Genomic DNA, 13,551 nt, shown 5'->3' on the forward strand with positions numbered 1-13,551 from the left:
TGTTTGAATCTTGAGCCACACATTTCGAATATACTCGACATTTTTCTGAAATGGATTGAAACCTTTATTTTTCCTATGAATCTGAATTAATATAGAAGCCTGATTTTTTCTAAATCTCACCCTGTTATTATTCATTTGTTGCAAAAACTACCCTGTTTACATTGGTTAATGAACATGCTAAATGTGAATTTATCGATAGCTCACAATGAATCTATTATCGATAATATAAATACAACTTCTCTTTACAAGGAACTAACTTCAACAAGTTCACGCCATTCCATTCTGTGAATTCAATAACTGAACTATGGCGTTTGTGAACGAAACAGCTGCCACAACACCTGTTACTAACAAGTTGTGTTGTGATTCTGGGTTATCATTTATGTTTTGATTCCAATTCCTTATAATTTCGTAACGCCGATGATTATGAAGACGTTGGCATTGTAATTTCATAAAAAAAAAATAAAAGTACAGCGTAGAACATTGTTTTGTTTTATTATGCAAAACAAAATACAAACAATTATTTGACTCAAAATTCAGCCGTAATTGGGATTTTTGTATTAAATGGATAAGGCCAACGGTGGATCGGAAACATTGTACGATGTTTTGAAAGTACGCAATGATTGCAGTGATAAAGATATCCGTAATGCCTATGTCCAATTATCTAAACAGGTAAGATTAACAAACATAATAAAGTTACGAATGGAATTTAATGAATGGAAAACTCGTCTTACTATAGTATCATCCCGATGCTAAAGGTGGTAGTTCCAAAGACAACAAAGATCACACGGCACATTTCCTGAAAATTTCCGAAGCTTATCAGACCCTAAGTAAACCAAAATTGCGTCGAGAATATGATGAAATATTGAAGGCATCACAAAACACACGAATCATTGAAGTGGGGAAATCCACAAAGACAGTTATCTATAGGTGAGTGAGTCAATTGATTACAATTAGTTTTGAGTGGTTGAATATGTATAAATTAAGGACTTCTCTATTATGACTGTTGGATAGATCTACTTGTGGAACATTGATTGCATATGAAATATAAGGAAGAAAAAGTTCTGCGTAGTACGTAAAACTGTACCATCGAGGGGTTGCCAAAATGTCGTTGTAAACAACCAAATAGAAAACGTGAAACATCGTATGGGGCGAACTTCATCATAATTTGGGCATGCAGAATACGTAAAATCGGTGTGTCCATTATGAGAAAAAATCGACTACTATGGAAAATTAAATAAATACGATAATCATTTGAAAGGACGTATATTAAAATAGCAACAATAATAGCTGTTTGCAAGATTTTAAACAATAATCGATTTCTGGATGATGCTCCTTTAAAAATTCCTTAATTTTTTCCTGATATATGTTGACTATTAAACAAGAAACACTTTAGTGTGGTCACACCGATCTTTCTATACCCTCCAAAATAAAGTAGACATTCCAAATGCCTCAAATCGGCCGACGACGCGGTAACTGGCGACATAAAGTTTTTTATCATCATCCGAGGAAACGAAATACGTTATTAAAGACACAGTTTGGAAAATTCGGATAATACATGTAGCATATCGATTATGCGATAATGCATACCCAATGTGTTTAAAATGTAACTTATACAAATAAGTTTGACAGCCACCAAAAGTGATTGGATCGCCACGGGAACTGTTTTACCGAAGAAAAAGCATGTTACTTCCACAAAAAGGGATGATTCTTCTTCGAGGCCTACAAAATGTAATTCATTCTAATTTTCCGACTATCACTCCTTCTAGTCCTTCAATTCTAACATCGAACCCTCAGAACATTCCATTCAGACGACAGCGTAAAGGGCGGTCTTAGATCATTATTGCAACTAAGATCACAAAATTTATGAAATGAAAACAAGATTCTCATTGCTGCTTTGCAGGAAACGAAATTGACCAGCAGTTGTTCCCTATCCTCCTACTCAACATCATATGGCGAGACAGGTATTCTCTATCCCATGGGATGTTAGTTATACCTTAATATCCCCTCCAGTTCCTCCCCAAAGATTCTGAAATTAAACTTGTCAATTTCTATATTCTCTTGGCGATTTCAAAGCTCATCATGAGTTATGGTTTTCCCAACTTCCTAACGATACTCGCGGTATTCTTATTGTGAACCAGATAGACGAATCATTCCATCAATGACAAATCATCTACCAGAATCACCTATGCCGCTACCTGCTTGTGTCAGAAAGGTTGACCAAATATTCCGTGAAATTCTTCTAAAAGTGGATAACGCTTCATTCTTGCGGTCAGAATTCTTCTAATGAGACCAAATTATTCATCCATGGCCAACATCGTGCCGAAGGCTCCGCTGAGGAGCAAATATTTTGTGAAATTCTTCTAAAAGCGGAAAACGCTTCATTCCTGCGGTCAGAATTCTTCTAATGAGACCAAATTATTCATCCATGTCCTCCAGATTGGCACAGCAAAGCGACCAACATCGTGCCGAAGGCTCCGCTGAGGACAGAATAAAATAGTCCTAAATCATAGGCGCTCAAATAGTTATAACACGTTTACCACTGAAATATAATTTCCAAGCAGCTATTGTCTACAATTAAGAGTCTTTCTGGTTCCAAAAGAAATATAAATCTCCCAGCTAATTCTGCCAATGTCAAAAATTGTGCATTGCAGTTCTGCCGCCATTTCATTGAGCATCCATTTTCGCATTCACTTCCAGCAAGGTAGAATCAATTATCTCCATATCTAAACCAACCAAGGCTTTTATCTAAAATGCATTTCCATGTTCATGTTAAAGATGCTAGGTGCAATAGGGCTGGGTTATCTGACCAAAATCCTCGAATTATCGATTATACAGTTGGTAATTTCTGTTCTTTGAAAATTTTCAAGGATTATTCCAATTCTAAAACCCGATAAATACAACGGTCAAATTTCTCTTCTTTCGCCATTAACCAAGATTTAAGAGTCCCCATTGCTTCCGTCTATGAAACAGCATTTCATTCTTGCTACCCAGCAACATGGTTCCAGGGACATCAACAGCTTTGCAAGAAATTTCACCGAAGATTTCGAATGGCGTAACTCCCTATTCCTCCACCATATGTTTCAGTGATGACTGTACGGTTATTTCGTCCGGCGTTAACATTGACCAACTTCTTCCGGAGCGCAATCTAAGATTATCCACTGCAAAGTCTACTGTGTCACTTCTAAAGGCGAGAAGTCAATTGAGAATTGGACTAGGTATTGACTTCATTCTTTAGTGGCACACAATGGAGATCCTTGCAAACTACTTAAAATAATGCACTCCGAATTACAACCGGGTGTGTCCAGATAACAGGCGTCGATCACCTCCCAGTTTCTTCTGGCATGCTATCTGCCGTGTCATTTCAACCACCATCTACGATTCTTCTCACCTGTGACTTTTGTCGAAATAATTCACGTCGAATATTTCATTATTTCATAAATATTTTAAATTTCTTGGGTTTTTGCTACTTCGAGAATATGTTTACTTGTCATAATACATTGTGTAATCTTTATAGCATTTATTTTCATATTGCCTAACTATTTGAAATCATAATAGTTAATATATGTAATTTGTTTTTGCTTACAGACCATGGGAAATTAAACCAGACTATGATCCAAATCCCGGTCCTTATTATGGTATAAATGGTGTACGTAGAACAACAAACTTTAAAGTAGCAGCTGCAATCATTTTTCTGGGGATAGCTGGTGGTATTTTTGGATTTTTCTCAGTCAGGTAAAAATATTTATTACTATTTTTTATATAAAACTATTATAAAATTTCCTTGAATATTCTTTAGACACTCATTTGCTATTAATCAAGAACGTTTAGATGAAATATCGGCCAAAGCAAGTGCCCACCATCAACGTATACGTACCGAAGTTAACAATTCGACAAGGGAAGAAAACATACGCCGATTTGTGGAACGTGTTGCTGCCGATCAGTCAAGTAGATAATTCTTGGTGCTACAAAAAAACAATTTTTCTACAATGTATCTGAGATAGTTATTAACAATATTGTATTAAATCCAACAGAGTTGGAAACTAAAATAATTGTTGATAGATATCTTTGAATACATTTGTATTTTGTATTATATAATAGTTTAGATCAATTGCAATAGTTTCATTTTTTTTAATTCATGTTGATATTTATGTAAATAATGCATATATTGTATTTAAAACAAAAAATAGAAAAGAGTACAACATGGTTCTCGAAAAAAAGAAAACGTAAATAAAAATAAATAGCAAGAAATCCCTGATTTTGTATTAATTGGTATAACGTTAAACATTAATGTGTTAATGACATTTTTAAATTTACATATCCCTAAAAGTATGCTATAAATATGTGATCCACTTTATTCAAAAATATAGCATGATACATTTCAAATTGAATGTGGAATGTTTAGTAGATTGTTTGTTTCATGACCTGCAAAAATGTACAAATTCCGTCGGAGACCTCTTAAAGTATTTATATTCTTGAGTACTATTAAATATTATGTCGATTTAGTTATGTCCGTTTTTATGTTGAAATCACGATAGAAAAATATAAGGTTTTAGGAACATTATCCAAGTATGTAAGTAAATAAGTAATATTTATTGAGTCTTCTCCTTTTCACTGTAGGTTTACATATAAATCGAATGATTAACATAATTTACTTAGAACTATAGTCGTATTGTTCTAACATACAGCGAGATCATAAAGATGAAAGATATGCTACTTGTGATATATGACAATGAGAAATATAAACAAAATTTAAATAAAATTAACAACAGAAAATGAGGCTTGCTCTCGACCTCAGTATATTACGAACATATCAATGATGTGATAAATTTGATATTAGCAGCCAGGCGTGGATTTTGTATAAAGTTATACCCGTTTGGAATTTCAGGTCCTTCATTTAGAATTCTTATAGATGGCAGGTAGGAAAATTCTTCCCAAGATATGCTTTTCTCCGTTTCGTGGATTTGATTCATCAGGAAGTTTTCATGAAATGCAAGTATTTCGACGAAAATTTTCTGATGTAGTTGTGCATACTCACAAAGTGGAACAACGCGATATGCGTTGTAGATGTGTTGGAGTATTTTTTGTGTTCGTTTATGTAATTTTTATTTACACATTTCCTTAGGATTCTTCTTTCTAAGACTTCCAACTCTTTGACCACTATCGGAGAAATAGAGAACCAGATCGGTAATCCATATAATAAAATTGGTCATATTGCTACTTTATATAGAAGTAGTTTCGTTTTTTGAGGTAGGTGTTTGTTGTTGAGAATATATGAGAATCTTCCTAATACACCATTCGCCTTTTGAATGACGGAACGTGCATGTAAATTAAATTTCATTAGGTTATTAAATTGTATGCCGAGGTACTTAAATTAGGTCTTAAAGGGTATATCCACCCTTCCTAGGACAGCTGCTGCAATTTGCTTTCGGGCTTTACGTGTTTTTGACATTTTCCAGAGGCATTACGTATACAAATAGCTACCGATTTTGCAGCGTTGATTTGTATCTTTCTGGATATCTAACGATATTGCCACAGTGAATACTTTATTCCTTAAGTTAGTAATTATGTATAACATTGTGGAACTTAAGGAGCGCGTGTTGTGTGGAATGTCCTGGTTTACATCCGCATTGATAGTTGGAGATTGGATCAATTGTTAATTCGTTTTCAATTTTTTCTTCTGAATATTTTCTATGCATTATTAGTATTAGAAATAATATTTTTATATCTTTTCAGGTTTAAGCAGCGAAATAAAATACATGATTTTTTATTAATATTAGAAATAATATTTTTAATCTTTTCAGGAGCAGTGAAATGAAATACGTCTGGGTTAATCAAGGCGCCAAAATCGTGTTCCAAAGAATAAATTTGCGATGTTGTAGCATCAACACATGACGTGACCCTCGAATCAAGGTCCTGAACCGGGCGTAAAGGCAATTTCTCTTGAAAATTTGTAGAGTAATATGATTGGAATTTGTTTGCAATTTCAGGATTGTTAGTAATAACATTATTATCATGTATGTGTTATTTGAGCAGTTTCTATGTTTACAATTTCTTTTATAATGATTTTCAAAAGTTGTATTTGTTTAGAAAGGATTGTATATTCTCGACTGATTCTGTTACCTGTACGATGGAATATTTTCTTTAGCTCTTTTTGCCATTGATGCTTCATTTTGAGGAAGTGTTTCGTTCTTTCGGAAACTGGAGGATTTCCATCTTTTAAGGGAATTCCACCCATTATCGATTTTAATTTTTCAAGATTTTCAATGGGCTGGTAAATCAATACCAATGCTTGTTAAGGTTGACCAAAAACCAAAAACCAAGTTAAAAAATAAGGAAGATCTTCACCGACTGGCTTTATCTTAGTTCATACGAAACGTGTAAAAATTTGGAAACGATAGGGTTATTAGTTTTTGAATGATCGTGCCCGCCATTCGCAAATGAGAAAAACGCGTTTAAAGTTTGAGAAGCCATTTAGCCTTCACCTGATGCTGACACAATAAATCGGCTATATTTTCAAGAGTTTTTGAGATTTTCACTTGAAATTTTGTAGGGACATTCTTGAATTAGTGTAGAATCGACCCCGAGAATGGGGGGGTCCCCTTAATACCAATTTTTCCGAATGCGCGTTATGAATACGATTAAATTCGCTATTAAAAATTATAATCGTTGCTTCAATATCGTCGTTCGCCAGGTTTTTGTTTGTCGGGGATATGATTTCTAGTGGCATTGACTGCAAATCTAGGCGAAAATCATTCCAGTTCGTATTTTTGTACGACGTAAAGGATTTTGGTTGCCTTAAAAGTAAGCCGGAAAATTCAGCGAAAGTTTTATGGGGAAATTATCCGAAAAAGAAACATTATCCAACCGAAAGAACTGTAATATGGCATACCAGGTTTCTGGAGGCTGACATACATCTATGCAGAAAATTATTAATAAGTTTAATTTTTTGACATAGCCCCTTATAAAGGTTCGGGCCGGTAAATGATAATTTTGGGCCCGTATGTTGACAGTTTTTGTATTTTAAGGTTTGTAGCCGAATTTTCCAAACGAAAATAATGTAATTTGGTATTATAGGTCAATGTTTGTAAATTCTTACAGAGGTCCCGCTTAAATTTTTGTTATGTCAAAGTTCCTAGAGTGTTTGTAATATGATAGTTAATTTTGTAAGAATATGAACAACTAGACAATTTAGTTGAAGAAATTTGGCATGTAGGGGAGACTGGGGCACATTCGGCACTTTTTTTTTAGAGCTCTATATCTCAGTACTTATTCAACATACATAACAACTTTATGGCTGATTATTTTCCTCTGACACTTAATTATATAAAATAGTACCAAAAAGATATAAAAAAATAGTATTAGTTAACAAATTTTACAGTTTTGTAAAAAAAGTCAAATTAAAAATGTGCCCCAACCCGGGTAGCTTCGGCATTTGATGGGGCACATTCGGCACCATAGTCATAGCCGGGTAATTGTCATCGCTATCAGTCTGGATGATCCTTCTGATCCTCTAAAGGCTCTATTTTGTTTTAGTACGTCACACAATGTTTGAATTATAGGACTTTATATTCTGGCGGGGCACGTTTACATCTCAAGGTCGCACACACCATCAGAAATAGGGGGTTTCTATCGCATTTTCGTCAATTCAAGCACGTTTGATCTTATATATGCAATTTCGAACCATATTAAAGGATTAGTTTTAAAGACAAACTCAAAAACATTTTAACGAAATAATATTGCACAATCTGTATATGGCCGAATGTGCCCCACTTTAAAATGCCGAATGTATCCCGAATGTACTTTTTATAGTTTTTTTTTTTTTCATTTTTTGATGAGTTTTGTAAAAACATTATATTTTTAAATATTTTTATAAAAATATGCATCGTAGTTAACCACTTTTTAATAATATTGTCTTAAAAATGTAAAAAGTTTTATACACGAAATACTTACGAAATGGAATTGAAATATTACAGAAACATCTATAAAAATACAAAAACCCATGTATCTAAATAAGCTTATTAGCTAGAAATTTCAAACTTTGTGTCAGTTATTTATTTCGATATTCGATGCCTATGTATCGAAACTAATGATGTACGGTGAGAGCTTCATATCGAAAACGCGATTGCCGAAGGTGCCCCGATGCCGAAGGTGCCCCAGTCTCCCCTACTACACAACACGGTTGGAGGAAAAAATTAACTTAACCACGTTTTTATAAGGCAAGAAAAAGAATTGCCTCATCAAAATATTGGTTATAGACCACATATTTCTTTTGACCAAACCCGTTCCAACAATTTAGAGTCCACATCGTAATATTTATTCCAAACTTAGATCAAGTTCAAAGGTAGAAGTTGATCCTACTGTTATTTCCCCTACAAAGTTGTGACTTTTAGTTAATTATTGATTTAAAAATTGTAAAAAAACGTGGAGTTTTAGATTTTCCTATTGAGTAAATAAATTTCTGTGCATTAGTGGTGTTTTTAACCAACAGCAGTCTACTTCGATCTTTGGGATGTTTTTCCATATTTTCTGATTTATTAGTCAATATTCCGAAAGACAATGATTTAAAGTAAAAAGGTGACTCATAGCCAGTGTTGCCAATTTACCACTTTTTGTGCTAGATTTAGCACATTCCAAACTCGTTTAGCACAAAAAAAAAATTGAAAAATTGATAGGTGCTAAATATCAATTTTTAGCATTTTTATTTTTTTCTGGAATTAGTTAAAATTTTGGGTATTATTTCGATTTCACATTGACGCTTTAAAATGAAAATTAAAATGTTCCTATGTTTCACGCTATGATTTTGATTTTCCAATGTTAGAAAAGTGCCAGTACATCTGTAAACAAGTAAAAAGTATTAAAGTTCGGTCGGTCCGAACTGTTTGTACCCTGCACCATGTGGAGTGTATTACCATGTTATCAAAAAATGGTCAGGTACTTCATATGCTCAATATAGCATCGCCTGCTAGTAGGCAATTTATTAGGTAGAACGAAAAACAAAATTAAGAGCGATGTAAAATCATGAACCTAAATCGGAAACTTTCTAGAAAGGAGTTTTATATTCATCGGGAATCCGGAATGCCAAATTATAGGCACTTCAGAGTACTGAAAATGGGTCGCGTCCCACTTTATAATGGAGTTATGGAACCTTTATAAGACCACTAATAAACCTTCCAAATAATGAAGGTAGAGCAGTATTTTAATATGAGTACTACGTGCAAACCTTCACCTTGACAATTTTCTGCATATATGTCATTCTCCGAAACCCCACAAAAATCGATATTAATAATTTTTAGTGGGAAAATTTGACACCCCATTAAAATCAAAAGTTTCAAGTTATAGTCAATTTGACGTTCTCCACTTTGATAATTTTTAGTAGGTATTTTTTTCGTTTAAGTGAAGTTTCACTTAAACGATGCAAAATATGTGAATACTTAGTTACTTAGCTGGCTTGTGACAGACCTTTATTTCCATAAGCCGAGCTTAAAACCCAGTAAGGAAAGTAGTAAAGTCGGACGGGGCCGACTATATGATACCCTTCACCACTATGGGTTTATTAAACAGGACTATTAGCATGAAATTGGATGAAATAAAATATGTGTTATTTATCTAAATGTGAATCTACCTAGATCTATCCATAAAGTATGTAAATCGACTTCAAACAAATATAAATAGGTCATCCGTTGGGCTATGTCTGTACTTCTAGAAAACGCAACTATACAATTTTATGCTCAATTTTGTACGATGTGCAAACTTTTATGTCAATCTGACTAACATGTGGAGTTTGATGCCCAATTTACTTGAAATCGGGCGAAAATACATATGGTGCGTCAATTACTTAAAATCAATCTATAATAAAAAGGGCTGTATCTATCTAAACCTGGACCGATTTTCACGAAACTTGGCAGACATCATTCTAGACCTAAATTATTAGGCTGCACCAAATTTCGTGCAAATCGAAAGATATATAGGGACTTTGGGGCACCATTTACATGAAATCGGACGAAACTATATATGGGAGATATATCTAAATCAGGACCGATTTTCATGAAACTTGGCAGACATCATTCTAGGCTCAATTAAGTACGTTATGCCAAATTCGTGCAAATCGAAGGATATATAGGGACTTTGGTGGACCATTTACATGAAATCGGACGAAACTATACATGGGAGCTATATCTAAATCTGGACCGATTTTCTCGAAACTTGGCAGACATCATTCTAGGCTCAATTCAATACGTTATGCTAAATTTCGTGCAAATCGAAAGATATATAGGGACTTTGGTGCACCATTTACATGAAATCGGACGAAACTATATATGGGAGCTATATCTAAATCTGGACCGATTTTCTCGAAACTTGGCAGACATCATTCTAGGCTCAATTCAGTACGTTATGCCAAATTTCGTGCAAATCAAAATATATATAGGGACTTTGGGGCACCATTTACATGAAATCGGACGAAACTATATATGGGAGCTATATCTAAATCTGTACCGATTTTCTCGAAACTTGGCAGACATCATTCTAGACCTAAGTGATTAGGCTGTACCAAATTTCGTGCAAATCGAAAGATATATAGGGACTGTGGGGCACCATTTACATGAAATCGGACGAAACTCTATATGGGAGATATATCTAAATCAGGACCGATTTTCATGAACGTTTTCAGACATCATTCTAGGCTCATTTAAGTACGTTATGCCAAATTTCGTGCAAATCGATATATATATATAGGGACTTTGGTGTACCATTTACATGAAATCGGACGAAACTATATATCGGAGCTATATCTAAATCTGGACCGATTTTCTCGAAAGTTGGCAGACATCATTCTAGTCTCAATTCAGTACGTTATGCCAAATTTCGTGGAAATCGTAAGATATATAGGGACTTTGGGGCACCATTTACATGAAATCGGACGAAACTATATATGGGAGCTATATCTAAATCTGGACCGACTTTTCGAAACTTGGCAGACATCATTCTAGACCTAAATGATTAGGCTGTACCAAATTTCGTGCAAATCGAAAGATATAAAGGGACCGTTTACATTAAATCGGTTAAATATATATATGGGAGCTATATCTAAATCTGAACCGATTTTTCCCAATTTCAATAGGGTTCGTCCTTGGGCCGAATAAGTGACCTATGCCAAATTTCATCCAATTCGGATCATAAATGCGACCTGTACTTTGTTTACAATTTAACATGGACAGACAGACAGACGGACGGACATGCATAAATCGACTTAGAAAGTGATTCTAAGTATATTCTCAAAAGGAACCATGTGTCTATCTCGATTATTTTTGCCTGTTACAAACATATGCACAAAGCCATAATACCCTGTACCACAGTGTGGTGAAGGGTATAAAGATTTCCAGACGCGTCGGTCTTTGGCGTCATTTTTCCATGTTGGGCAATGTTGTCATCCACTTGATCTTTCTATCTAATTCGTGGCTTTACCGTTCTGCGTTAACCATCAGCTGGATCGCTTCTATATGATTTTTAACCTTCATCCAATCTCACAACATTGCCTAGCCAACGTAGCCGCTGCAGCTCGATATGTCTGAATATGGCTCATTCAACGTCGATATGTTATGTTTGCAGCTTTTTGACGTCGAGTTTCGGTGTTACATTAGATCGCATCTTTGTTGCTACATTAAGACGGGTGCGTACCTTGGCTGTCACAAGGTAATGGTCCGAATCGACATTCGCTCCTCGTATCGATCGAACGTCTAAAACACTGGATGAATGCCATCCGTCTATCAAAACATTATCAATTTGATTTCTCGTTGCATGATCAGGAGAAATCCAGGTGGACTTATGTAAATCGAGATGCTTGAATCTGGAGGCTGAATTTTTCGACGGTGGGGACAAAAATATTTTCTCCACCGATTTTTTCATTAAAATCTCCTAGCAGAATTTTAATGTCATGACCAGCGCCGCGCTCATGTTCTGTTTCTATCTTCCCTCGGAGCATGGACGCAAATAAGACTGATGTAGAAGAACTTGTACGGATTATAGCAATTCGCTCATCTAGTGAATCTGGGGAAGAGGTCTTTAATTCTGACGCGGGGTCGTAAACATTGGGGGGTTTGGGTTTATTTTTCGTTGCTTTTTCATAGTATGAGGGGTTTTCCGAGTGTGGGCAACTATATAGTCCCTGGAGGCTATACCTAAAGCAAGAGGAGTTATGCTTAATTGAGGACCGATATAGCTCAACTTCGAACTTAACATTTTTGCATTACAATTCATGCTATGGGGGCTTAAATGCGAGCGATATAGTTCATTATCGAACCTGACATTCTAATTTTTTATCTCGATATCATCAGAAGGTAGAATGATTACAACAGATGGCAGAATCGGCAAAATTGTTTTACAATACCATACTCTCGAGTACAGAATATCCCCCTACTTTGGTGGAATACGACTATATAGGGATAACCCAAAAACGCGGACCAAATTAGATAATTATTTTAATATAAAAAGGGGGTTATATGGGGACTATCCCTACAAGGGGCGAATATTAATAATAATAATTTCGATGAGTTACAAAGATAATGAGGGTATACACACTTTGCCTCATCGAAAAATTGGTTTCTTTTAACTCAAATAAGTTTTAGACAATTTGGAGTTGATTTACAAATGTCTGTCTGGCTGGTGCGCACGATAACTCTGAAGTGCTTAACCGACTTCATACAAACTTTGCACATAATAATATTTCGTCCAAACTTAAATCAAGTTTGAAGATTGGGAATATCGGTCAACTTCTTCTGGTACTTCCCCCACAGTGTAAAGTTTTTTTTTTTTAATATTTTAAGCTAATTAAATGTCCGATTTGATCCAAACTTTGCAAATTCTAATACTTTTACCAAACTTAGATTAACTCCGAAGAGGGGAATCATCTTTCCATTATTTTTGAACCTATGTGCAGAGGCAAATTTCCATCAAGGCTGTGGGAAAATAACTTACCACCAAATCCGAAATAAAATAATATTCCACAAACTGTTGCGATATTTTGGCATTTATTTATGATTTTATTTTTTTTTTAAAGAGACATAATGAAATTATTTATAAAATAATTTTTATATTTGCACTATATAACATTATTATTGTAAATAGTCACAAAAATCTTCAATCATAATCATGTCAAATTACATTTAGAACTATACATATAATAAAAAATACACAGTGGGCATATACATATAACAATTTCAAATAAAAACAAAAAAAAAAAAATAATACAATCAAAGAAAAAATAATCAATTAATAGTTATATGTATTTAAAATCCATAAAATGCAAATCATTGTACATTTTTTCCCATAGGGGAATTTTTTCAATTATTTTGAAATAATAAATATTGCTGATCATCAAATTATTGACTTTTTGTTTTTTAATGACAAACGAAAAAAGTCACAAACAAATAATTTGTAAAAAAATAAAAAAATCTCAACAATTTCAAATAAATAAAATATGGCATACATTTGTTTTGTATTTTAAGTCCCCTGTCAATAAGAAATTTACAACTTAAAATAATAATAATAATTGTA

The 13,551-nt window shown here is 34.2% G+C and overlaps 1 protein-coding gene across 1 annotated transcript; it reads left to right on the forward strand.

The window, feature by feature from the left end:
- Window positions 1-555: 555 nt before the first annotated feature.
- On the forward strand, window positions 556-3,953 carry LOC133327024 (dnaJ-like protein 60). The gene is made up of 4 exons (XM_061535619.1): window positions 556-669; window positions 737-919; window positions 3,584-3,732; window positions 3,797-3,953. Exons 1-4 carry the CDS (start codon window positions 562-564, stop codon window positions 3,951-3,953), a joined length of 597 nt encoding a protein of 198 aa, XP_061391603.1. The 5' UTR covers window positions 556-561.
- Window positions 3,954-13,551: the final 9,598 nt, after the last annotated feature.

The sequence above is a fragment of the Musca vetustissima genome, unplaced genomic scaffold (genome assembly GCF_032173495.1).
Source record: "Musca vetustissima isolate MV318-11 ecotype Yass unplaced genomic scaffold, APGP_CSIRO_Mvet_v1 utg13279, whole genome shotgun sequence".
NCBI classification, from domain to species: Eukaryota; Metazoa; Arthropoda; class Insecta; order Diptera; family Muscidae; genus Musca; species Musca vetustissima.

Excerpts from the sequence above, each read along its gene's own strand:
- LOC133327024 (XM_061535619.1), top strand. The coding sequence starts at position 562 with ATGGATAAGGCCAACGGTGGATCGGAAACATTGTACGATGTTTTGAAA. Across the intron at positions 920-3,583 it reads GGAAATCCACAAAGACAGTT|AGACCATGGGAAATTAAACC; the intron begins ATCTATAGGTGA and ends GTTTTTGCTTAC. Across the intron at positions 3,733-3,796 it reads TTTGGATTTTTCTCAGTCAG|ACACTCATTTGCTATTAATC; the intron begins GTAAAAATATTT and ends AATATTCTTTAG.